General features: G+C 35.5%; 1 protein-coding gene across 1 annotated transcript; it reads right to left on the reverse strand.

Moving 5' to 3' along the window:
- Window positions 1-1,356: 1,356 nt before the first annotated feature.
- On the reverse strand, window positions 1,357-27,178 carry XKR9 (XK related 9). Its single transcript, XM_082363630.1, has 3 exons — window positions 19,928-27,178; window positions 8,560-8,780; window positions 1,357-2,566 (listed from the first exon to the last, which is right to left on the reverse strand). Exons 1-3 carry the CDS (start codon window positions 20,197-20,199, stop codon window positions 1,938-1,940), a joined length of 1,122 nt encoding a protein of 373 aa, XP_082219756.1. The 5' UTR covers window positions 20,200-27,178; the 3' UTR covers window positions 1,357-1,937.
- Between the last annotated feature and the right edge of the window lie 195 nt (window positions 27,179-27,373).

Below are 27,373 nucleotides of genomic sequence, written 5' to 3' on the forward strand. Positions count from 1 at the left end.
AGACATTTTTTTATCTTGGTGATAGAGAAGGCTATTGTTTGGGGACTCACTCATTAAGAGCTGACCCAAGGAAAAGAAAGGGTAAAGAACTGAAAAAGAAAGGATAATTTGATGGAAAATGTGTCATTATTTCCAGGAGTTCAACATAACCCAACTGTCTTACGTATTACCCCTAGGACCAAAATTTAGTTCTTACTAGATGGAATAATGCAGAAAACTATTTAAATATGATTTGGTTATTTCAAGTGGTTTCCCCATTTTTTAGTCAAGTTTTTGGGTGTTTTGTTGTTGAGTTGTAGTTATTTCTATATTCTGGATATTAACCCCTTATCAAATATAGACATTTCCCCAACGAAGATACACAAACGGCTAACAGGTATATGAAAAGTTGCTCAATATCACTAATAATTAGAGAAATGCAATTCAAAACTACAATGAGATATCACCTCATACCCATTAGGATAGCCACTATCGCCACACACACACAAAAAAAAACAGAAAATAAGTGATAGTGAGGATGTGGAGAAATTGTCATCTTTGTGCACTGTTAGTGGGATTGTAAAATGGTGCAGACATTATACTAAAACTGTATGGAGATTCCTCAAAAGATTAAAAATAGGAAAACCATATGATCCACCAATCCCACTTCTGGGTATATATCCCAAAGAGTTGAATGCAGATTATTGGAGAAACATTTGCAAATCCATGTTCTTTATAGCATTATTCACAAAAGCCAAGAGGTGGAAGCAACCCAATGATGGATGAATAAAGAAAATGTGGCATATATATATACAATGGAATATTATCCATCCTTTAAAAAGAAGGAAATCCTGTCACATGCTACAACATAGATGACCTGTGAGGACATTATGCTAAGTGAAATAAGCCAGTCACAAAAAGACAAATACTGTATGATTCCACTTATATGCAGTATCTACAGTAGCCAACTTTATAGAAATAGAAAATAGAGTTGTGGCTGCCAGAGGCTGGAGAAGGAAAGGAATGGGGAATTGTTCAATGGGAACAGAGTCTCAGTTTTGCAAGATAAAAATGTTAATAGACGGGCTTCCCTGGTGGCGCAGTGGTTGGGAATCCGCCTGCCAATGCAGGGGACGCGGGTTCGTGCCCCGGTCCGGGAGGATCCCACATGCCGCGGAGCGGCTGGGCCCGTGAGCCACAACTACTGAGCCTGCGCGTCTGGAGCCTGTGCTCCACAACGGGAGAGGCCGCGACAGTGAGAGGCCCGTGCACCGCGATGAGGAGTGGCCCCCGCTTGCCGCAACTAGAGAAAGCCCTTGCACAGAAACGAAGACCCAACACAGCCAAAAATAAATAAATAAATTTATAAAAAAAAAAAAAATGTTAATACAGCAGCACAACAAAGTGAATATAGTTAACACTACCAAACTGTATACTTATAAATGGTTAATATGGGTTAAGACGGTCAATTTTCTGTTTTTTCTTGCTCTTCCCTCCTTTCCCTTTTCCTCTACTCAGTATGTCCCCAACTCAAAATATATTCACTGAATCAATAAAATAGAGGAAAGAAGAATGAGTATCCTGCTCTTCTCTTCCTTTTATTTCCCTACTACGAGTACATCAGTTTTAGCTCAGAAACAATGAGGGAAAAGTTGGAGGGAAGTTCAATTCCAGCCTTCTAATTATGGGAATGAGACCATTTCTTTCAGTTCAGGCTCAAGATGGCAACTCTACCAGGCAATAGGCAAATATATCTAAGTACCCAAGATCTTCAAAACCAAGTGAGAAATTAACTTAGATAATAAAAACATTATTATACTAACATTCATAATTAATGTACTAGAACTGCCCTCAAATTAAAGAAGGCAAAAATAAGACACAACACACATATACACAAACTTTTTCTTTACTAACCAATGAAACAAAAAATAAGAAAACATATCTCTTAAGTGAATAGCCTATTCCATTAGGAAATACTTCATTCTACAGTCTCTTTGAACTGGTTTTCCATCAACTTCATCCAGTTTTGTTTCTTCACTTCTGTTTGGGTGCAAAGTCCCATAATAAACAATAAGAAAAATAATTCCAAGGAGAAGAGTAAGAGCTATAGTGATGCTGACAGGTATAAAATAGTCTGAATTAAAAATAGAGAGTGGGTAAAACCAGAACACAATCAATATCCCCAATGTGGCCAATACCCTTACAATATAATAACAAGACATTGGACATTTGGTATTCTGTCCCTTAATATTAAAAAATGTAAAGACAAGAATGAATCCAACAACAATCCTGTATATGAATTCCATACTTATGGAAGCACAAAACTCAGTCTGTTCTTTAAATGCCCACAATACACCTAAAAACCAAAGAAATAACAACAGGAGTAAAGCAGTCTTAACATTTAAGAATAAAAGAAGCACAACACTCAACATCCAAGATAATAATGTAAACAACTTGTAAAAGAGATATACGAGTTTAGGACAGGGTCCATTAAGAAGGTTTTTATCAGGTAAGGATTTTCTTAAAGCTACTTGATAATCAACAGTCGACCAAGAAATAGCACAGCAAGAGACCATGATGGCTGCATCTACAAAACAAAAAATGTTTTAAAGATATAGTTATAGGAATAATAATAGCAATATTAAATTACTATATGCCATACATGCTTCATCTGTATATACACACCCATAAACACGTCAGGTACTTTATATACTCATCTCATTTAATCCTTTGAAATAGATATTAATATTCCTATATTACATATGAGGGAATTAATGCTGAGAGAATATATATACATTTCTTGACCCAAGTCACACAGCCAGCAAGTTTCAGAGAGATGAGATTTGAACTGAAATCTGCCTGATTCCAAAGTTGGTGTGCTTAACCACTACATTAGACTGCTTTATAAGACTGTGAATAAATTCACTGGACAAATTTTATTGAGCAACTGGTACAATGGAAACTGCATACTCTGCAAGTTCTCTAAGAGACCACAGTGATAGTCCTAGCTTTTCCAGTCTTTTTGGCTTTGACCTTGGACATATACCTAATTCACTAAGAAATGACATCATGAGAGAGAAGGGGGCAGGAAGAAAGGGAGAGAGGTTAAACAGAAAATTTAACGTAAGTATGAGGTATCAACAGCTCAATTTCCCATATCTTTAAGATGATGGACCAGATGAACAAACACGATCTAAAACTTACAAATTTCTGTAGGCTTGGCATCTTTATCCCATTTTTTCCCCAACAAATAAGAGAAAAGTAAGTTCATTACTACTTTGGAAAGGCATGTCATTAGCCCCACTCTCAAAGCTGGAGACTGAGATTAGCTCAAGATGGTAGAGTAGAAGCACGTGAACTCAAAGCTGGGGACTTAGAAACTGACAGCAAAGATATTAGAGAATTAGAAGGAAATATTTAGAGTAAAATACAGAATGCTCATCATTTCCATTTAGCCTCACTGGAGGGCTATATACTAGGATAGGAAGGCAGACTTAAGATAGATCCTCCATTGAAGACGATTATAAATGTCTTTGTCCACTCTCCTGGTTTTAGCATATACCACTCTGAACTGCACAATTAGTTGCGCTTCTTTTCTTTCTTCTTTAATTTAAAAATATTTGAATTAAAACATCACTTTCCCCTAAATTTCCCTGTGATATCTTTTTTATAATTGGTTTTAATTTCTACCAAACCAGTACATATACATCGTTTTTAAAAGTTGATAAGTGCTAAAGAACTTATAAGAAAATAGCAGTAGATTGCTCTACCCCTTCTCACCTCTTAGCCATGACCCTCAGAAAAAATTACTATCAACTCTTCTAGCTTTACTTCTGACATGTATTGCCATATTTCTAAATAAAACACATACTGTGCTATTTCTTAATTTATCTACTTTAGACACTGATTATTAATTTCCTACGTGGGAAGGGGAAATTTTTGCACATGCACACATATATACACACCCTCCTTCCATTTTCCTCTCCCTCCTTCTACCCAAAAGAGTAACATCACAATTTTTGGTAAAATCAATATTCAGTGTTTACCTTATTATGACTACATAAGTACAGCCTCTTTGACTGCTCAGCCAAATACTACATTCTGAACATATTTCCTTTCTTTTAAAACTTTTCATTGTTACTTAACTTTGCTTAGTTTTTCATGACTCTTATCAGTTTTTCTCAGCAAATTCTTCAAATTAATTAATTAAACTCCCCTATTACATCTATTAGGGTTTTTTTGTTTGTTTTTTAAGAATATGATCCTTCTGCTCAAAGGTGGTTGCTGTCAAGGTTTGCTTCCTATCTTCCCAGAACTTCCCTTCACCTCTCTTCAGTGCTGACTTCCTGTTTCCTGTTGCAATATTTCTTTCTTGCTTCTTTCTCATGGTTTGATCAAGCATTCTCCAGACATTCCTGAGAAAAGTTGTACCTAAGCTAAACTTTTCAGACCATGTATGTCTCAAAATGTCTTTATTCTACCCTCATGTTTGATACACAGTTTCAACAGAAATAGAATTCAAAGTTTAAAAATGTTTTCCATTGAAACTTTGAAGTCATTGATCTATTAAATTCTAATCTCAAGTGTCAAGAATTTCTCAGCCATTCAATTTCCCTATCCTTAAATGATCTTTATTTTCTGTCAAATCTTCTAGAATCTTATCTTCATCTTTGCGTCTCTGAAATGTTGTAATGATGGGCTTGGTATGGGCCATTTTTATCAACCTTTCAATTTAGTAATCCACATCCTTCAGAGATATGCTGTTTTTATTCTTTGATGGCTTCCCTAGAAATCACAACATGCATACTAAACATATCAAAGTTTAAAGTTAATCAGTATTTTTACCTCACAGGTAGACTTATCATGAAGGTATTGAAGCTTAAATTTCAGGGACCCACACTTGCCCAGACTCCTTCCAAGCCTGGCAAAGCCCTGGCAATGTGTTCACTTTGTCATATCTATTTTATAAAATTTGGAAAAATAAGATATTTTCATTGCAGTTGCTAAAATTCCCTGTCTCCTACTTTTCCTCTCTCACATTTTCCCTAGGTGTATTGAAGCAAGCTGTGGTCATTTTGGGGATCTGGCTAAAGGGAAATTGAGTTGAGAATAGTTTAGGTTTAGGGGGATAGGCTTACAAGATTTGCTTGAATAATTATGATTAGTAAGTAACAGATCTAGGATTCTCAAGCAGTTTGCCTGATCTTAACACTTCACTATCTTGCTGTCAACAGGCCTTTGATTCCTTAATATTAAGGCATGATGGTCTATCCTCATCCAGTTGGCACTATTAGTTTGACATTATTTCCCATTTCCCACTTACCCACCTGTTTCCAATATAGTTTTTCTGCTCATTTTGCTCATCTAATCTGTACATTACACTCTATCCAAACGGAATTCCTTGTCTTTGCCAAACCACGCCTTTGCTTATGCATTTCTCCCGGTATGAAATGACCTTGCCCAATCACATCTATACAGATTCTTATTAATTTCTTCTGATTTGACATTATTGATACCAGTAAAGAAAACAAAAGACTCCCACTATTCACTAAAGGAGACACTGACAATAAACAAGTGTTGTCAATTCAAAGAGTATTTAAAATTAGTTACTTCATCAAAAAAAAATCTTGATATACTCTGATCTTATACCACATTTTTGAAGACATTGGTAGAGTTTTCCCCAAATGTGACAACAATCAAAAAATATACTTATAATATTATCAATACTTTGTGAAGTTGAAACTTCTCCAAATTAAAAATAAACAAAAAACTAATTTCTATTAACTATGCTAGAAAAAAAGAATGAATTTTTCTTTTCTATGGAAATTAAATCATAAAATCGTATCAAATCAAAAGCCAATCAGAGTGCACAGCCAAAAAAATTAGATAAAAGAGTATTAAAATAATAAAAATATATTACTTTTCTTTCTCTTGTGAAATTTATGGTATTGGTCAGCTTTCTTATCCCTGTAATTTACTGTTCTTTATTTTATTTTTAAAAATGCTTACTTTCATATCTTTTATGAATTAAATTGTATTCTTCCAAAATTCATATGTTAAAGCCCTAATCCCCAATGTGACTATACTTTGAGATAGGGCCTTTAGGGAGATAGTTAAGGTTAAGCAAGTTCGTAAGGTTAAGCAAGTTCGTAAGGTTAAGCAAGTTCATAAGGTTAAGCATTTAACCCAAATCTAATAGGACCGGTATCCTTGAAAGAATAGAAAGAGATACCAGAGATCTCTCTTTCTCTCCACACACAGAGGAAAGACATGTGAGGACACAGCAAGAAGGTGGCCATCTGCAACCCAAAGAGAGTCCTCACCAGAAACCAACCCTATTGGCACCTTGATTTTGGATTTCCAGTCTCCAGAACTGTAAGAAAATAGATTTCTGTTGGTTAAGCTGCCCAGTCTATAGCATTCTGTTACGGCAGCCCAAGCAGACTAACATAATTCTATTTTCCTAATATTACATTCTTCTTTTCAAAAATTGGGTCTCTCTAATTGTTTTTGTTTTACACCTCAAAAACCGCAGATCCACTTCTGCTTTACCTTTCTCCTGAACTATACAAGGAATTTAAAACAGTTTAACTCCATCCATCTTCCACCTGACTTGCATGTTACTGCTTGTCTTCATTCTATCTTTTTCTTACCCACATAGTATTATTTTTGTTTATGCAGTCAAGTTTCACTTAGAGGTAGGTAACTTCACTTTTACCCTGAGGAGGGTGACTTTTGGAGTGCCAGTTTTACGGATTAGGATTTTCTACCAGATGTCCCTCCCTTGTGAGGACCCTGAGTTTTGTCTCCAGTCCTCCATACCCTAGGAAGCCATCAAAACTGAATCTGCTTGTTTATAAGGTTCAGTAAAAACCCTCAGTGTATAAATGCCTTCACAGTCCTACTCAACCCTGCTGCATTCCCACTTTCATGCATATTTTGGCCTGTTGTATCAGATTGTTTTAAGCTTTTATGAAGACTTTTGAAAATACTTAACCAATTGTTTTAGATAATTTCAGGGGGAGAGTTGATTCAAATAATCTAGCCTTTTAGTGGTGGTGGAACTGATTTGAATAACCCAAGTTTTCTATCTGCTTTCCATCTTCTAAATACTTATTGACATTTCTAATCTGCTGTTCTACTCTGCATTCTCTTCGTCCTTATGGGTTTATACTGTTTTTACTTGTTACTCTCCTCTTTAGCATGATTTCAGAAGGAACAAAGATAAAAGAATTTGTTCAGTCTTCTGAAGTAGTTCTATACATAAACTGATTTTTTTTTTACATTTTGAATTATTCTTCCTGATTATCAAAACAATACATGGTTACTGTAGAAAATTTGGAAATTCAGAAAAGTATAAGGAAGATGAAATAGATAAAATCACTCACAATCCCACCACACAGAAGCAGCCACAGTTAACATCAGCAGATCTACCATAATACAGGTTGTAAGCTCTATATGCTGAACTTTAGCTTCAGGGACTAATAAGTCCCAACCCACAAATTCTTTGCATCACAAGGAAAAAGAGGTCTCATACACAGCAGGTTCATTTCAGTGGTGCACTAACAATCAAAGTAAAGGTAAAAATATTAGAAGGGACTACAATCTAGAGGTTTATGGGAAACTGGGAACAAGAAGACGAGGGAAATGAAGTGTTCTCACAGGTGAGTCTAGCGTAGAGGGAACTCCAGGGGAGAGGACAATCTGCTACTCTGAGGTGAATCCAAGTCTGCATGGAATCCTAGTCACTAATGAAAACTGGGACTATTTTTAGCAAATAAATAGTTTTTTTAACATCTCAAATTAAACACCTATTAAAAGATTTTCTTAATGGAAATACCAAATTGTCCTTTAGAAATGTACATTTAACCCTAATGAGGAAATCTGCTATAAAAGAGCAACATTTCGGCCAATTTGCAAAACTTTCATTAGTTTTGTAGCACTTGCACTTTCACCCAATGATTGTGATTCTGGGAATTTACCCTATGGCTAAACTTCACACATGCAAAAGAATGCATGCATAAGACTATTCACTGCAGCTTTTTTGCAACAGTAAAACATTAGAAACAACCTAAATTAACATAAAGAGGGAGACTGTTAAATAATTCACGATACATCCATAATTTGTAATACTATGCAGATAAGAAAAATAAATGAGGGTGCTCTTTCTGTACTGATATGTTTAGATCTCCAAGATATGTTAAGTGCAAAAACCAAAGATGGTTTTTATGTTACCATTTCTATAAAAAAAAAAAGAGAGAGAGAGAGAGAGGGAGGGAAAGAGAAAGATAGGCTTTTAAATTTTTTTTTCTGAAAGAATCATCAAAAAGCTGACAATAATAGTTTGTTTTCTGGGCAGACAAAGGAAGGGAGAGGAAGAAGGGGGAGGGAGACAGTATACCTTTATATACCTTTATATACCTCAAAGTACCTTTGAACCATGTACTTCTTTTCAAAAAAAAATAAATAATTCTAAAAAGAAAAACAATAAAAATAATTCTAAAACCTGCCAAAGAGTTACACAGTTGACATAAAGTATCAGTGGCATCCATCTAACACAGGGTATTAAGAAAGACCTACACTGAGTGAAATTTTCTTGACCATGTTCCAGAAGGATGTAGAGCTGAAGAGCAAGTTGTGGGCAGCCTTCCAGGTAGGTCTCAAATAGCCTGAGCATGCTCAAATCTGTCACCCTATCTATAACTTCTTTATGAGGATCGATTTGTTCTTCCACGAAGTTATCCGTTTTGCTGGTGTTTTTGAAAGCCACATGATAACCCTTTTTCAAGGCAAACCAATACCTGTAAAGTAAACAAGAATATTTATCTTCAGTAATAGATTCTTTATAACATGTGTGTTAATTTACATAATAATTTTGAAAAAAAAGCAACATGTGTTTAAGAATAGAATTTTCCCACAAACTTTCTCTGCTACAAATTTCTCTCAACTTTGTAAATATTTCATGGTAGCTTTATTGAGGTTCAAGACTCCACAATTTTTATTGCATGTCTGATGTGCCAGTGTGTGCTAGCACTGTTAAGCATACATGATCTTCTTTCATCTTCACAGTAGGTATTATTCCCAAATCACAGATAGGAAAAGTTAGGCTGAGAACAGTAGAGTGATTTGCTGAAAGTTACGCAGAGAGTAAGGGGCAGATCTAGAGTCCAAACCTATATCTTATCATTCCTAGTCTTAACCACTATTTTCTGAAAGACAAACTGCAATTTCCACTTCATGCAACTTATCTTCACTAAAAGACAAATACATGCCCTTATGATAATGTCAAGGTTGAAGATGAGATTGAATCTTCTTTCAATTTAATCTAGCAAATAATTACTGTTGACCCTTGAACACGTGGAGTTAGGGATGCCAACCCTCTGTGCAGTCAAAAAATCCATGCATAATTGATAGCTGGCCCTTTGTATCCTCAGTTCCACATCCGTGTGTTCAACCAACCTCAGATCGTGTAGTATTGTAGTCTTTACTACTGAAAAAAATCTGCATATAAGTGGACCCACACAGCTCAAACCCATGTTGTTCAAGGTCAACTGTACTCCATAATCTACAAGGTGCTAGGCTCTGTGACCATTACCGCCCTGGAAAACATAAAATTTCTAAGACTCCTAAAACATCCTTGCTCAGGCTCTTCTTTACAAAGAATTTTTAAATGAACATGACTTATCATCATCCAAGTAAAATTAATAACAAAAATAACTGAAACACTTATTTCAAAAATATCTGAGGCTAGCAATAAGACAACCAGGATTCTAGCCCAAAGCTTATCAAAACTCTTTATCTACACCTCAGTTTCCCCATATATAAAATTAGGGCAGTGATATATATCCTGTTTCAACTTGCTCCTTCTGTCAGTGTTTCCCATTTCAGTAAACGGCACTAACATGCACCATGTTGCTCAGACCAAAAATGTGGGAATAATTTCCAACTTCTTTTTCTCATACCCTATAAAAATTCCTCAGCAGGTTCTGTTGGTTCTTAGTTCTAACTTCAAATATATCCAGATCTAAACACATCTTATCACTTCCACTGCCTCCATCTTAGTTTAAGCAGCCAACATCTCTGGCCTGGATTACTTCGATAGCCTCATAATTGGTCTCTCTGATTCTACTCCTGCTCCCTATACATCCTATTCTCTACACAGCATCTAGATTGAACCTGTTAACCATAATTTAGATGTTATCCCTCCACTCGAAATGTTCCAATGATTTCCATCATACTTAGATAAAACACAAAGTATTTACCCCATCTTACAAGGCCCTCCATAATCTGCCTTTCCCTTTCATTTCTCCCACACATTCAGTGTACCTTTCTTACTGTTTTTCCCAAGTTAAAGGCCTTTGTCTTTGCTACTCCCTCTTCCTGGAACTCTCCTAAACCCCAGAGATTTTACAAGTTTACTCCTTAACTTCATTCAGGTCTCTATTCAAATACCAGTTCCTCACAGAGGTCTTTCCAGATCACACCATCCATCGCATTCTATCCCTTTATCCTACATCATTTTTCTTTATCATCACTTGACACATTATTTTTGCTTATCTGTACCTTCTCACAAGAATGAAATCTGCATGAAAGCAGGAACTTTGTTTTGTTCATTGCTATATCCTGAGAAACTAAAATAGTACCTGGCACATAGCCACTCTCAGAAAATATTTACTGAATGAATGAATAAATGAGAGCTCATGACAATCTTTCCATAAAGATAAAGAGACAGTAGATATGAAAGGACTTTGAAAAGTTGAAAGTAAAACACAAATATAAGATATTCTCATTTTAAACAAGATGTACACATATATGGATATGCAAAGATTCTTCACCTAGCAAATAAAAGTATATTTTTACCATCACAGTTTTAGAATAACATGGTCCATTATATTCAATGTGGACTAGATGCCAGGGTAGAATGTCTACAAAAATGATGAAGACATGACCTCCACCTTCAATGACCTTACAACCTAATAGGAAGGTCAAGCCTATAAACTGCTAGCTGCAATACAAGGCAGAAGAAATAACCACTCAACAGAAATGTAAATATTATGTTGTAAAAGTATAGGAAAAAAAATGATTAACACTGTCTAGGATTTATAGGTGAGATTTATAAGTAATTTATGTTTGAGTCTTTTCTGGGTATCTGGCAAAATAGGGAGTTCCCGTATGTATATTATGTAAGACTAATATGTAATACAGTATGTTCTTAAAGGTATCTATCCTTTTAAAGCAAGAGGATAGATACTGCTAATTGAAAAACTTGAAAAATTCACAAATATTAACAAGTACATACCTAGAACAAAATCAGTACAGACAGCATAGAGTGGGAAAGCCAGCAGAGTACAGTGATTAAGTGTACAGACTCTAAAAAAGCCAGGATGCTTGGGTTCAAATCCTTGCTCCATCACTTCCTAGTGATGCCTCAGTTTCCTCAACTGAAAAAGGGGGTAATCATCATATCTACCTCATTGGGTTGATATGAGGATTAAAGGAGTTAATACATGTAAAATGTTTAGACCAATAACTGGCACATGTTAAGTGGTATATCAGTGCCTGTTAAACAAACAACAACAGCAACAAAAAAAAAGATGGAGCTGTTTACAGATGTGCACATTAATATTTCCAGTGACTTTAGAGAGGAATATTTTCCAATTTTGTAGCAATTAATAGCAAACCTACACAAAGTTCTGCTTATCTGAGGATAATTTCATGAGAAGGGGAGTATGAATATAATTTTTTAATCAATAGGATATTGTTTCAGTTTTATGGGAGAAATGGTGAAGAGGCCAAAGAAAAAGAAACAGAAGGAGCTTTCTTAGCATATTTTATCACAATGTATTCTTTTATTTGAGATAAAGAGGCAACAGCTTCCAGTAATGATGGATTCCCTTGTATCAAGCTCACCTTCCTACTGATGACAATGATAAATTACAGACAAAATATTAAAGAAAACAAGGCACTAAAGAGCAACCGAAAGTAGGAAGAAGGATGAGGGCACTTAACCCTTGAAAGAAGGGAACCATACTGCATGAGATGCATTCATCTGGCTTTTCCTCTACCAGCATCCCACAGTCCAAATGGCAAAAAGTAGATACAGCTCAAGCAGAAAGTCAAATTATTACTGGCTCCAAGAGTGAGAGGACTGAGGTTGAATCTGCCAGAGTGGTTAGAAATTAAGAGGGATCCTAGAAAAGAGGGAGCCACAGAGTAAAAAAGCTCCCAAATCTGCATATACCCTCCTTAAGTCCTTGCCCAACCCCTTACTATGTATATCTAGGGTGAGGCTTCAAGGAACTGAGGAAAAATGGCAAGAATGAGCAGAGATTTTGGCAGCTGTCTACCACAGGGAAGAGTTTGGAGTTTAAGTTCCACCAAACTGGAGAGGCTTGGTAAATACTTCAAGCATCCCACTGAAACGCCAAAAGGGTCATGCTTTAGGAGTAAAGACCATACTTCAGGTCTATAAGACTTCCCCTAGGACTAAGGACAAAAGCAAAATAGACCTTCCCTAGCAAAGCCTAAACCAAGCCTCTGTATCACGTCAAGGTAATCTGCCAATAATTTAACTATCTGCTTTCTCTTCAATGGAAGATAACAGAAACCAGAGTCTCTACAAGGTATCAGTCACAATGTCCACTACACAATAAAAAATTACATGACATGCAAATTAAGAGGAAAATGTAACTTATGCTAAAGAGCATAATCAGTTAATAGAAACATATCAGTTAACAGGAACATACCCACAGATGACCCAGATATTGAAATTAGCAAACAAAACACAGAGAAAAAATTAGGGAAAAAAATTAACAGAACCTCAATAACAAAGGTGTAATTGAAGTCCCAAAAGAAACAGAGAGAGAGAATGGGGCAGAAAAAAAAAAAAAACTTGACAACATACTGGCAAAAAATATTTTCCAAATTTGATCAAAAACAACAACATAAAGCTCAACGAACCCAAACAGAAAAAAATAAAAACCAAACAATAGGTAGGCCCAGAAGACAACTATATCAATAATTACAGTAATATATGAAATGTAAATGGATTAAATGTTTCAATAAAAGATTGTCAAACTGGATAAAACAATCAAGATTCAACTCTATATGATTTGGAAGAGACTCTCTTTAAACATAAAGACACGGATAGTTTGAGGGACTTCCCTGGTGGCGCAGTAGTTAAGAACCCACCTGCCAATGCAAGGGACACGGGTTCAAGGCCTGGTAGGGGAAGATCTCACATGCCGCAGAGCAACTAAGCCCACGTGCCACAACTACTGAGCCTACACTTTAGAGCCCGCGAGCCGCAACTACTGAGCCAACGTGCCACAACTACTGAAGCCCACGCACCTAGAGCTGTGTTCCACAACAAAGACAAGCCACAACAATGAGGAGCCTGCGCACCGCAACAAAGAGTAGCCCCCACTCTCTGCAACTAGAGAAAGCCCACAGGCAGCAATGAAGACCCAACGCAGCCAAAAATAAATAATAAAATAAAATTTAAAAAAAAAAAGACACAGATAGTTTGAAAGGAAATCACAAAAAAATAGTTAGTATGGCTATATTAGTATCCCAGACAAAATAGATTTCAAATCAAGGAGTATTAACAGAGATAAAGAGAGTCATATCACAATGATATAAGAATCAATTTTTCAAGAAGACATCTGAATGTACCTAATAATAGAGTTTGAAGATACATGAAGCAAAAATTGTCAAAGTACAAGGAGAAAAAGATAAATCCACAATATTAGAGTGTTTTAACACTCATCTCTCAGTAATTGAAAGAAAAGGTAGGCCAAAAGAAAAAAATCAGTAAGAATATAGCAGATTTTAATAACATTATCAACATATTGCCCTAATTTATACATTTATAGAACACTACACTCAACAACAGCAATTTACGGAATATTCACCAAGTGAGACTATACGTTGGGCCATAAAACAAGTCAATAAATGTAAGAAGACTATAATCACACAAATTATGTTGTCTGATCAAAACAATATTTAATGAGAAATCAACAACAATAAGATACCTAGGAAAATCCTCAAATATTTAGAGATTTAAGTAAAGGGGCCAGATCCTCAAGTTTCATAAATATTGCACCCTAGGAAATTTGAACATTACCAGATGACCTCTCTCTAAAGCATTTTAAATAGAAGAATAGGTAAGAAAAAATGTTCAACTATTTAATGCCCATTTAAGAAACTCCATAAAGAAGGGCCTAAGGACCCGCGGAAGGAAGGAGACTCATCTCCATTGTACTTTCTTTCACACGATTTGAACTTTTTTTACCAGTTATTTTAAAAGAGCAACAATAACTTCCATATTTTAAATAATACAAATGCCTTTCATATACCCATCAAAGGAAAAGTCTCCTTTGGCAAGGAGAAAGGTTTTATCACAAATAGTACATAAAATAGAAATACAGAAATGTCATCGAATTTATATTCTGGAAAATGAAATGTTCTACTCCACAGACCCCTGAGCAGTGAGAACATACTTAGTAGCAACAGGCACTTACACCTAATAAATAATTCATGTTGACATTCCTTTTCTTTCATCTACCAACACAAACTCAATTTATCTACTCTGTAGGGAAATGAATCTGTAGTTCAGTAAATCTCACGTTTTTCCATACTTAGTTTAGACAGACCCTTGGATAATTTGCCCATTTTTATGAACTTATGTTTTAAATTAATTATGTTTTAATTTTTGCTTATTTCTCACTATTCATCTCAGTATTATGCCACTTCCTGCACTAAGAAAATACAAAGAAAAAGAAAAAGAAAGACAAAAAGAGGGAAGTGTCTGTTTATCAAGTATCTGTTTATCACTAAGAGCAAACCTAATTCAATTTTTCCTTTTCTTCTTTTTTTGTTTGAATAGGCAAAATATTCAAATAATTCAAAAAAATTTTTTAAAGTTATTCGCTGAAAAAACTCCATGCCACTCCTATGACCTAACTACCCAGTTTTCACCCTCCCCTATGACCATAAGAATTCACGGTTACTAATTTCATGTGTACCCTTCTAGAGTTTCTTTATGCATATATAAGCAAGTATAAGTATATATGCCTTTTCACCACTTTTTTTTACACAGACTGTAGCATATCATATCTGCTGTCTGCACCTTGTCTTTTCACTTAAAAGTACATCTTGGAGATCTTTCCATTTCAGTACATAAAGTACTTTATCATTCTTTGTAATAGCTATGTAGTGTGCCATTGCATAGGTATACCATAAACTCTACCAACAGACATTTTAATTGTTTCCAATATTTTGCTGTTACAAAGAATACTACAAATTGAAAAGCTGTGCATATGTCATTTTACATGTCTGCAAGTACGATAAATTCCCAGAAGAGGAACCTCTGGCCTAAAGGTATGTGCATTTGAAATATGGTCAAACTGCCCTCCACAGGGATGGTACCAATCCATACTCCCATCAACAAAGTATGAGAATATCTGTTTTCCCACGCCTTACCAAGAGAGCGTATTATCATTTGGATTTTTGCCAGTCTGGTAGGTGAAGAATATCTCAGTGAAGTTTTAGTTGGCAATTTTTAAATTATGAACAAGGCTTAGCATCCTTCAGACAACTTAAGAGCCATTTGCATTTCCTCTTCTCTGAACTATCCTTACTGTTTTCCCATGTTTCAATTGGGTGGACGACCTTCTTCTTTTTGACTTCAGAAGCTCTTTAAATACTAAAAGACTAGCCCTTTTTCTATTAAAAATTGTAAATATTTTCTCCTGTTAAAGCTGTTTTCCTTTTTGCTTTGCTTTTGTTTGGGAGATTTTTGCTTTTGTTTACTGGCATGCATTTTTTATTATCAAATCTATAATTTTTATAGCTTAGGGATTTTAAGTTATGGTTAGAAAGGCTTTCCCCATTTCAAGGCTATAAAGGAATTTTCCCATGTTTTCTTATAGAATAAATATTTTTACATTAAATATTTGATTCATTTGAAATTTATCCTGGTGTCTGGTATTTTACCTAGATGTATAGACCATAACATGCGATCTTAAATTATCCCAACTCTAAAGTGAATCAAAACCGTTACTGTTCTTATGCTGCATATACTGGCTATTGCTTCCTCTTACTTCCATTCTGGTCAATTTCTACAATCTGTGGTCTGTCCATTTGAATGGCAAACAGGGGAAAAAACTATTTTCTTGTCCTTGTGGTTTGGGATTTAGTGTTGGGGGTTGGGGAGGGGGTTGCCTAGTGCTACTCCAGAAACAAAACTCTGCCAGTTTATTCTTTCCGATTTTCTTCTGGTTAGGAGGAGTTAGAGCCCATGTTCTGTCATATCAAAGACTGGGAAGCTGAAGACATAAACTACAACATTTTAAAACTCTCCCAATACTGTACCCATCTCTGTGTTTCTATCAATATACTTGTAAAGATTTCAACTTCATCACAGAACAGGCTAAACTCTTTTCAAGATCATGTGCCATGTTAGAGCATGGGCTAACCCTGAACTTTGTGTGAAGGTCCAGTTATAATTCACATATTTTTTTATCCAAATGGCTACCTACCTGTCCCCACATCCCTAACTACTAAGCAAAGCAATCAGTAAGAATGAAGAATCTCTGTATGTACAAGGGAACTCCCATAAGACTATCAGCTGACTTTTCCATAGAAATTTTGCAGGCCAGAAGGGAGTGGCACCATATAGTCAAAGTGATGAAAGAAAAAACCTACAAGCAAGAATACTCGGGCTTCCCTGGTGGCGCAGTGGTTGAGAGTCTGCCTGCCGATGCAGGGGACACGGGTTCGAGCACTGGTCTGGGAGGATCCCACATGCCGCGGAGCAACTGGGCCCGTGACCCACAACTACTGAGCCTGCGCGTCTGGAGCCTGTGCCCCGCAGCAGGAGAGGCCACCATGGTGAGAGGCCTGCGCACCGCGATGAGGGGTGGCCCCTGCTTGCCGCAGCTGGAGAAAGCCCTCGCACAGGGGCGAGGACCCAACACAGCCAAAAATAAATAAATAAATAAATAATAATTTAAAAAAAAAAAAGAATACTCTACCCAGCAAGGATATCATTCAGATTTGAAGGAGAAATATAAAGTTTTACTGACAAGCAAAAGCTAAAAGAGTTCAGAACCACTAAACCAGCTTTACAAGAAACGTTAAAGGAACTTCTCTAAGGAAAAGGGACCACAACTAGAAATATGAAAATTATGAAAGGAAAAATCTCATTGGTAAAGGCAAATATACAGTAAAGGTAGTAGATCAACCACTCATAAAGCTAGTAGGAAGGTTAAAAGATAAAAGTAGTAAAATCATCTATATTCACAATAAGTAGTTAAGGGATACACAAAACAGAAGGATGTAAAATATGATGTCAAAACAGTAAACATGGGTGGTAGGAAGCAAAAATGCATGGTTGTTAGAAAGTGTTTGAACTTAAACCAACATCACCTTAAAATAATCACATATCAGTATAATGATCAGATTGTTATACATGAACCTCATGGTAATAACTAACCAAATATCTATAATAGATACACAAAAGAAGAGAAAGAAACCCAAACATAACACTAAAGATAGTCACCAAATCACAAGGGAAGAGAGCAAAAGAAGAAGAAAGAAGCCAAAAAGAACTACAAAACAATTCCAAAACAGTTAACAAAATGGCAATAAGACATATCTAACAATAATTGCTTTAAATGTAAATGGACTGAATGCTCCAGTCAAAAGACGTAGACTGGCTGAAAGGACACAAAAACAAGACCTGTATATATGCTGCCTACATGAGACTCACTTCAGATCTAAAGACATACAGACTGAAAGAGAGAGTATAGGAAAAGGTATTCCATGCAAATGTAAATCATAAGAAAGCTGGGGTAGCAATACTTATATCAGACAAGATAGACTTTAAAACAAAGACTGTAACAAGAGACAAAAAAGGACTTACATAATGATAAGGGGATCAGTCAAAGAAGAAGATATAACAATATGGGTATATATATGTAGCCAACATAGGAGCACCTAAATACATAAAGCAAATATTAACAAACTTAAAGAGAGAAATTGACAGTAACACAACAATAGTAGGAGACTTTAACAACCCACTTACATCGGTGGAGAGACGTAAGATCCAGACAGAAAATCAGCAAGGAAACACTGGGCTTAAATGACATTAAACCTGATGGGCTCAACAGATTATATATAGAACATTCCATCCAAAAGTAGCAAGATATACATTCTTTTCAAGTGCACATGGAACATTCTCCAGGATAGATCACATGACAAGCCACAAGTCTCAATAAATTTAAGAATATTGAAATTATATCAAGCATCTGTTCTGACCACAATGGCATGAGACTAGAAATCAACTACAAGAAAAGAATGCAAAAAACAAAAACAATATGCTACTAAACAGTCAATGGGTCACTGACAAAATCAAAGAGGAACAAAAAATACCTGGAGACAAATGAACATGAAAACACAATGATACTAAATCTGTGGAACACAGCAAAAGCAGTTCTATGAGGGAAGTTTATAGTGATACAAGCTTATCTCAGGAAATAAGAAAAATCTCAAATAAACAATCTAACATGTAACAGTCATGTTAGATACAGCAAGAAGGTCTACCTTAAATTTGTTTGGAGTCCCAGAAGGAAAAGAGACAGAAATATGGTAAAGAAAATGTTAGAAAAGATAATGGCTGAGGATTGTACAGAATTCATGGAAGATAATAATCTATAGTATCAAGAGAACCAGCAAATCCCAAGCAGGAGAAATAAAAGTAAATATATACCTGGATATATCATAAACTGTAGAAACCCAAAGATAAAGAGAAAAATCATAAGAGCAGCCAGAGGGAAAAAAAGAAGACAAAATACTTTTAAAGAGCAACAGTAAAATTGACATCTAACTCTTCAATAGTGACAATGGAAACAAAAAGATGAGAGAATATAATATACAGAGAGAAAATAACTACTCATCTACAATTCTATTGCCACTAAAATCTTTCTCAGGAAAGATGGCTATTAAAATAGCCCAACTTCAAAACCTAACTGTAGCAAAATAGTACATTATCCTCTTAATATTTGTCTTTATTTTTTTTTTACACCAGTGTTTAAACTTTTATTTCACACCATGCAAGGTCAATTATAACACATTAAAAAGTGACAACAGCTATAAGCTGCAATTTTACATTTATACATTGGAAATGTCCATTTTCAAAAGCTGAACATAATTACCATGTTGTCATAACAGCTAGGCTTCAATTCAACTGTTTCTACAGATAAAATTTAATATGAAAAACAATGATTTTATATCTGTCCTTAATTCTTCTCTTTACCTTTAATATATATATATTGCTTTGAACAGAATTAAATTCCTTAAGATAATGAAGAAAAGGTCATGTGAAATTAGGTATATGGAGAATCGCAGAATTCTCAGGACTTATTTAGATTCTATTTTCTTTAACCAGAAAACAGGCTTTAAACAACATGATTCTTAAGGTTGTTTTTAGTTCTGTGGATGATTCTGTACCAAGATAACCACACGGTTACTGCATTATTGCAGTAAAAATTTCACTTCATTAAATGAATGGTACAAGTAACTTAAAAAATTAAGTGCCCTATCAGAGTTGCAAGTGATAGGCTATATTTACATAATCAGTCTTAAAATATAAAATAGATGAGAAAAGATTCACAAGACATAGAAATGAGTCCTTTTCCTTCTCATAAAAAAAGTGATAACATATTAGAAAAAGTAACTTAATTAGGTAAATTAAAACATTCTATTAATGAACCTGGAAAATTCTGAAAGTTCAATGACTCACACAAGCACTGCTAGTGAGGAGCAAGTAACCCTTGTGCTACATGCAAATAGGGGACCTTCATACATTTGACTACACAGATACAGAAAGGTAGCTTCCGTCTGAAAAAAAGAATAATAGTGTTAATGATCAAAAGTATATGCTCACCTTGTAAAAACTCCTCCTTGCAAGCAATGAAGTAGAAGAAAACAATGCTGACTTTCTTGGCCTGATTCCTTTAAATCGTTCTTGAACCAAGAATAACTAAAACACTGGACCACAAGTGTTCCAAAGAGCATAAAGCTTACTGTTAAAATACCGAAAACATACTGTCCCTCATGGAAAAACCTGACAGACACCCAGGTATCCACAATTAAATCAGTTACATAGATTACAATGCCAAGAACCGACATCATAAAATTTAACTTAGTATATTTCATTATGAATCACTATATCTCTTGGTTATCTACCTCCTTCTCTCATACAAAAAGAAAAAAAAAAGGAACAAATATTAGTGCATCCTTTGGTGTAGCACTGAATTTTAATTTCTACTCCCTAAATCTATTTAAAAGAAAGAATAAATATTATGAAATTGGAACACTAAAACCAAAGTGACTAATTTTAACTTTTTCTAAACCTCTAATCCAGTTGTTACAAGGCTTTATTCAATCTTCTGTCTCACAGTGTTCTTCATTACAGCTGACAACACCTAAAATGAAACATAATAAAAGATTCTAAAAATCTTGAGTATAATATTAAAAACCCTAGGCCATGACTTTATCAAAGCCCTACTTATTCTAAAAATAATATATTATCACTAAATATACTTTTTATAATATATAGCTTTGGGAAAGTAAAGTGTCAGAGATATACTTAATAGTTGATAACTTCCTCTCAGACTACTTACCTTTTAAAACACATAACCTGCTCACAAAGACATTTACCACAGGACCATTTATAATGGCAAAAAACTGGAAATCATCTAAATGTGTCAACAAAAGGAATTAATAAATAATGGTAGAATCATAAAATGGAATATTACAAAGCTACTAAAAATATATTTAACAAAGGTACAGTAGCTGTGAAAATTCTTAATATGCTTTTCTTAAAGCATTTTTTTAAATTAATTAATTTATTTATTTATTTATTTAGTTTTGGCTGCGTTGGGTCTTTGTTGCTGCGCGTGGGTTTTCTCTAGTTGCAGCGAGCGGGGGCTACTGTTCGTTGCAGTGCGTGGGCTTCTCATTGCGGTGGCTTCTCTTGTTGCGGAGCACGGGCGCTAGGTGCGCGGGCTTCAGTAGTTGTGGCACGCGGGCTCAGTAGTTGTGGCTTGTGGGTTCTAGGGCACAGGCTCAGTAGTTGTGGCACACGGGCTTAGTTGCTCCGTGGCATGTGGGATCTTCCCGGACCAGGGCTCGAACCCGTGTCCCCTGCATTGGCAGGCGGATTCTTAACCACTGCGCCACCAGGGAAGTCCCAAAAATTCTTAATATGCTTTGATACAGCAATTCCATCTAAGAATCAAGCATAGGGAAATACTTACAAATGTGCACAAAGATATATGCTCTTTGCAGAACCTTTTTTAAAATAGCAAAAAATTGAAAACAACCCAAATGACAATTGAGAAGCCTAATTCAATAAATTATGGTACATCCATACTAAAGAATACACCATGCAACCTTTAAAAAGAATGAAGTAGCTTTATATAACCTGACTTCGGAAGATCTCAAGACACATTAAGTGAAAAAAGCAAGTACCAAAAGGATAAATATAGCATATTGCAATATATGCTTCCTAATCATACATGGAGAAGGGAAAGGAGTTGGGAGTAGGAAGCAAATGCAATTTTAATCCTTTAAATATTCTTTCATATTGTTTGAGTTTTTTACAACAGACATGTACTAATGTATTATATAATTTCTTAAAATAAAAACAATAGTAAATGATATTTATAAAGAATTTTGATGACTGGAGAAAGTATTTATTCTACTAATAATAGCTAACATTACTTACCACTACGTGCCAGGCATTGAGCTAAATGTTGTACATAAAATGTCCTCATTTAACTCTTGCATCAAACTTAGGAGGTAGATATTAGTATTATGAACCCTATTTTATAAACATAAGCTGAAAGCAATCTGCAGATGAGATCTGTCTGACTCAACAGTGGTTTCTTTAACTGTCCTAATTTTTTATTTATTTTTTTTGGCCATGCTGTGCAGCCAGGGATCGAACCCGTGCCCCTGCAGTGGAATCGCAGAGTCCTAACCACTGGACCGCCAGGGAAGTCCCTAATTAATTGCCAACATTTCATATAAAAATCTAGATTTTTCCCTGCTACTGAAAAACGCAAAGATCTGCTACAGTAGACTATCATTCCCTCATGAGCAGTGGGCACGCCCCTAACGGCACAGGCTCTCTCAAGTTCACCACAGTAGCCAGCCACCCCACTTCAGTCATTTCAACAGCTGGGTCTCAATGCCAATTCACCTACCTAATAGCTCTGTGTCCTTAAATATGCTCCTTTACCTCCCTTTGCCTTATTTTCTTCCTCTGAAATATGGAGATAATAATGGTATATACGACAGAGGGTTACTGTGAAGGTTAAGAAAGATAATATATATAATACATACAAACCTCTAGAAAAGTACCTAGCATAGTCAGGGCTTAATAAATGTTAGTTATCATTATTATCTTGCCTGTCTGCCTGATATCTGTAAGCATCTGCATTTGCAATCTCTGACTTCATTTTAAAGAATGTTAAGTGAAAAAATACTATGTTATAATCTCAAAGCTTTGAAAATGCAAAGGAAATATGACTGGAGAAATACAAAACATGTTAACAGTGATTTTATCTGGGGAATTAATGGTATTATAGATGATTTTTTTCTTCTTCATTCTTTTCTATATTTATGGGCTGAACAGTTTCCCCCCAAAACTCATATGTTGAAGTACTAACCCTCAATGTGACTGTATCTAGAGATAGGTCTTTACGGAGGTAATAAGGTTAATAGAAGTCACAGGATGGGTCCCTAATCCAATAGGACTGGTGTCCTTATAAGAAAGGACACAGCAAGAAAGGAGCCATCTGCAATCCAAAGAAAGAGGCCTCACCAGAAACCAAGCTTGCTGGCACCTTGATGTTGGACTTCCAGTCTCCAGAACTGTAAGAAAAATTAATTTCTGTCGCTTAAGCCACCCAGTCTGTTGTATTCTGTTAAGGCAGCCTGAGTAGACTAACACCCTATGTGTTCTATAAAGAACATTTATTACTTTAAAAACTAGGAGGAGAAAGTGTTACTTAAAAAAACACACAACCTAATACTTAAGTGTTCTTGTCATTTTAGCACTTTTAAGTATTTTGTTTAAAAGTCTTCAGAATAATATTAAAAGATATTTCACTCTTCTTACAGAAAAAAACGAAAGCTCATTATCACTACTTTTCCTGTCAAGAATGTTGTGGCCAAACAGGATGGAAAAATAATTTTAAAATCTGAGCATTTCTAATCTAGCAGGCCACGAATTTCCCTGCAATAAGTTTCTAATCTTAAAATGAAAGACATCATGCCCAGTATAAGCATGGAGCTTAGGAGGATGAGATTTAATCACAAGGTTCTGTTTAATTGAATACTTAATTAAACCTACCATGTGCTATTTTAAGTTCTTGAGATAGATCATGTGACAAAAGAGACAAAAATCCCTGCCATTACGGAACTTACATCCTAGCAGAGAAAGATAGTCAATCAACGATAAAAATAATAAGTAAATTAGGTATCATATTAGAAGGTGATAAGCACTACAGAAAGAACAGAGCAATGTTAAGGGAAATCAGGAGTTGGAGTAGAGGCAGGTGCACCACAGGTTGCAATTTTAATTAGAATGGTCAGAGCAGGCCTCACTAAGAAGGTGGCATTTGAGTAATGAAATTAGCCATGTGGCTGTCATATGAAAAAGATTGCCAGGTGGAAGGAATAGTGAGTTCAGAAGTCTAATGTACTAGATTTTGAACATGTAGAACAAAATTCCACAGAATATTGGCAGATGCCATAACATGGTTATACTGGATGTGTTTAATGTGTACCCAAGTCCTGTTTTAACGTCATTTAACAAAACGTACTTTCCTAAGCTTTACTATCTAGGAAAAAAAATATTGCCATATATAGTGGAAGAATAGATAGTAAGAACAGTAGCTACCACTGCTGAGTATTTACTATGTGTGAAGTGTTTTACAAACTTTATTTAATTCTCACAAATTTCTATAAGAAGGGTATCATTGGTCCCATTTTACAGATCATGGAACTGAGGCTTAGAGATGTTGGTATTTAGGTGAGTTATCTCTAATGAGTAAACTGATTTTAATATACAGGCACACCTCGGAGATATTGAGGGTTTGATTCCAGACCACCACAATATAGCAAATATCGCAAGAAGTGAGTCACACACATTTTTTGATTGCATATAAAAGTTATGTTTACACTATACTGTAGTCTATTAAGTGTGCAATTCTGTCTAAAAGCCTGTGCATTAAGTGTGCACTGTGTCTAAAAACTGTATGTACCTTAATTTAAAAATACTTAATTGCTAAAAAGTGCTAACCATGATCTGAGCCTTCAGCGAGTCAAAATCTTTTTGCAAGAGTAAAAGATCACTGGGACTTCCCTGGTGGTCCAGTGGGTGAAACCCCATGCTCCCAATGCAGGGGTCTGGGTTCGATCCCTGGTCGGGGAACTGGATCCCACATGCCGCAACTAAGAGTTCGCATGCCACGACTAAAAGATCCCCCGTGCCGCAACTAAGACCCAGTGCAGCCAAATAAATAAATGGGGTTTTTTTAAAAAAAAGTAAAAGATCACTAATCACAGATCACTATAACAATATATAACAAATATAACAATTATGAAAAAGTTTGAAATATTGTGGGAATTACCAAAATGTGACAGTGACACAAAGGGAGCAAATGCTGTTGGAAAAATGGTGCTGGTCGACTTGCTCAATGCAGGGTTGCCAAAATCTCCAATTTGTAAAAACCACAATATCTGAGAAGCACAATAAAGCAAAGTGCAATAAAACGAGGTAGACCTCCATGTGTGCATTTCTTAATCACTCTCCCCACAAAGAGAGCTTCCTTTACCTGGCATAGATAAGGAAAACACTAGCCATTTTGAGACAAGATTTACAAGATGGGAAAAAATAATTTCTAAGAAACTTAGAAATTGCATTACTGGCAGAACATCAGACTCAATAAACTAATCTGATCTGGCAACTTCTAAATTCCTAATTTAGTGAAACAGAACATAACGCCAACTAGAAAGAAAACTACACAGCAAAGTACATAATAAACATAGCAGCTGTCATAAAAAAGGGCCTGCAGCTCCTTCAGTAACCACATAGTAGTATAACTTGTATGAAGGATAGTTCATCTTTATCCCTACACTTGATCACTGTTCCAATACCACCTTAGCAGAAATAATGCCACCTACAAAATTTGACTTCACTTAGAGAATTCAGGACACTTACTGACGTAATAGGACAGTTTCAATACAATTTAATTCAGAGGTCAACCCAGCTGTGTGGCTACCTGGCTGCCAGCCAAAATACATAACCTTTGCCCACTGTAGATGATCTCTTCGCAATACAGAAGATACCTGAAAGAAATACAAACGAGCAAACTTTCATTTATCAATCAAACTTAACACGTAAAATACGGGCTTACTTGTTACATATAAGAAGTCTTCTTTAACTCAAAGTCCCTTCTGGAAAATCTTCATCCTGGGAATCTTTTATTTCTTCTTCACTGAAAATAAGCATAATTAAGGGATGTGTAAACCTTGAACATCGAAACTAAAATGAAACTGAAATCACTTGTTAGTCATATGTGGGATTTTCTAATCCAGTGAAAACAGAGTCTGTATCATTGTGACCACAGTACACTCCTTTTTAACCATCACATTGGGGGAAGGAATTACATGCCTCCTTTTACAGGTTGACTAGGTTACAAGCCTTTACTGTATTATCAATTAAGTTTTAAGAAGATACAATTTGCCTCACAGTATATCTAAGTGGACAATCCATGTTTGAAAGGGAGAGAGAGATTCTTGAATCTGAAATACTCTAATAAAGAATTTATCATTAACAGAGCCTACCTGTTTTTTCAAACTGTATATACCTTCTCAAACCCTATGCCCCAAGAACATATGATTGTTGGTTTCTATTTTGAAAATAAACACTACAGTTCTTCTATTTCCAAGCCTTTGCTCAAGGTTATTTACTATTTACTTCTACCTCCATCTTCCTGAAGTTCTATGTCTTAAGAATCAGCTCAAAACCCACCCCCTCTCAGTTTTCCCAGATCTTTCCAATCAATTTGATTCTCTCCTTCCTCCTTGCAATCCCATCACTTTAGCTATACTTCTCTAGGATTTACCCACATATGCTTTAAAATAAGATCATATACATCTCCTTCCTGGTTAACACACCTCTAGAAAGCTAACTATCTTATTCATTTTAACACACACCCACACATCTACAATACTTTACATGTTATAGGTAGAGGATAAATTATTGTAAATGTAACTGAACAGAATGTAAGAATCATTGGTCTTATTTCTTGGGGAGGAACTTAAACTTCAAGTCTCATTGCTAAACATATTCACAAAGACTCAATTTTCTCTCTGTAGCCTGTATCTTTCTTCTGAGCTCAACCCATTATATCTGTCTGTAGATTTCTTGATGGGGATATCCCACAATCACCTCAATTTAGACTAGTCTAAACCAAGTTCATTACCTACCCTCTGTTCCTCCTCTTCTGCTAGTGTCTAATGTCTCCTTCTATGACTCTACTCGAGTCACTTAACTTTTAAATTATTTGTTGGGCCCATTTCTTCATCTACCCAGTGAAGAGCTTGACAATGAATTCAATAAAATCTTGATGGAAGGCACAAGGGAAATTTTAATTAAAAAAAAAAAAAGCTAAGGGACAAGAGAATGGAGCTGCCCATGTAATTAGTTCCACCCTCTTCTCAAAGGTTTGCTGACTTTTCCAGCAGAGATTTTTTTAGAAAGGGAAAATAGCTTCTTGCCTGAAGAGCTATTAACTGAGAGCAGACAAATATATAAATATTGCTGAGCTGAAAATACCTGATGTAGGGAATTCTGATGGTTATTCCAAGCAATTTTTAAAGGACTTACTGCTTGCCTTCTCATTGCAAAGGGGATAATTTACGTGATTATTTCAGTGAAGGTTTTTGAAACACATGAAGAATAGCCCTTTGAGACACAGGCAAAGAAATCTGTCACACATAATCCAGGTGTGTTTTCAAGAAATTTGGAGTATTAAACTGATGATTTGTAAAATAAATACTGTATAAATAGCAAGAGTCCTTTCTTCAGGAATTCCTGACAAAAAAGGATGTTAAAAATGCATGTCCATGTTTATTGCTAATAAATAAAAATAAAATTAATCTTTGTATATTAAAAAAAACGCATGTCCAAATTGTAGAACCACAGGCATCTCATGTGTCAAGTTTTCACTTGTTCTGAAAAAGGGGTCTGGGGTGCCGGTTACATACTTGCCGTAACTGGATACAAGTGATCGTGGGATCCGTGCATTTGCAT

Source organism: Balaenoptera borealis (genome assembly GCF_965194805.1).
Source record: "Balaenoptera borealis genome assembly, chromosome: 17".
In the NCBI taxonomy this organism is placed as follows: domain Eukaryota; kingdom Metazoa; phylum Chordata; class Mammalia; order Artiodactyla; family Balaenopteridae; genus Balaenoptera; species Balaenoptera borealis.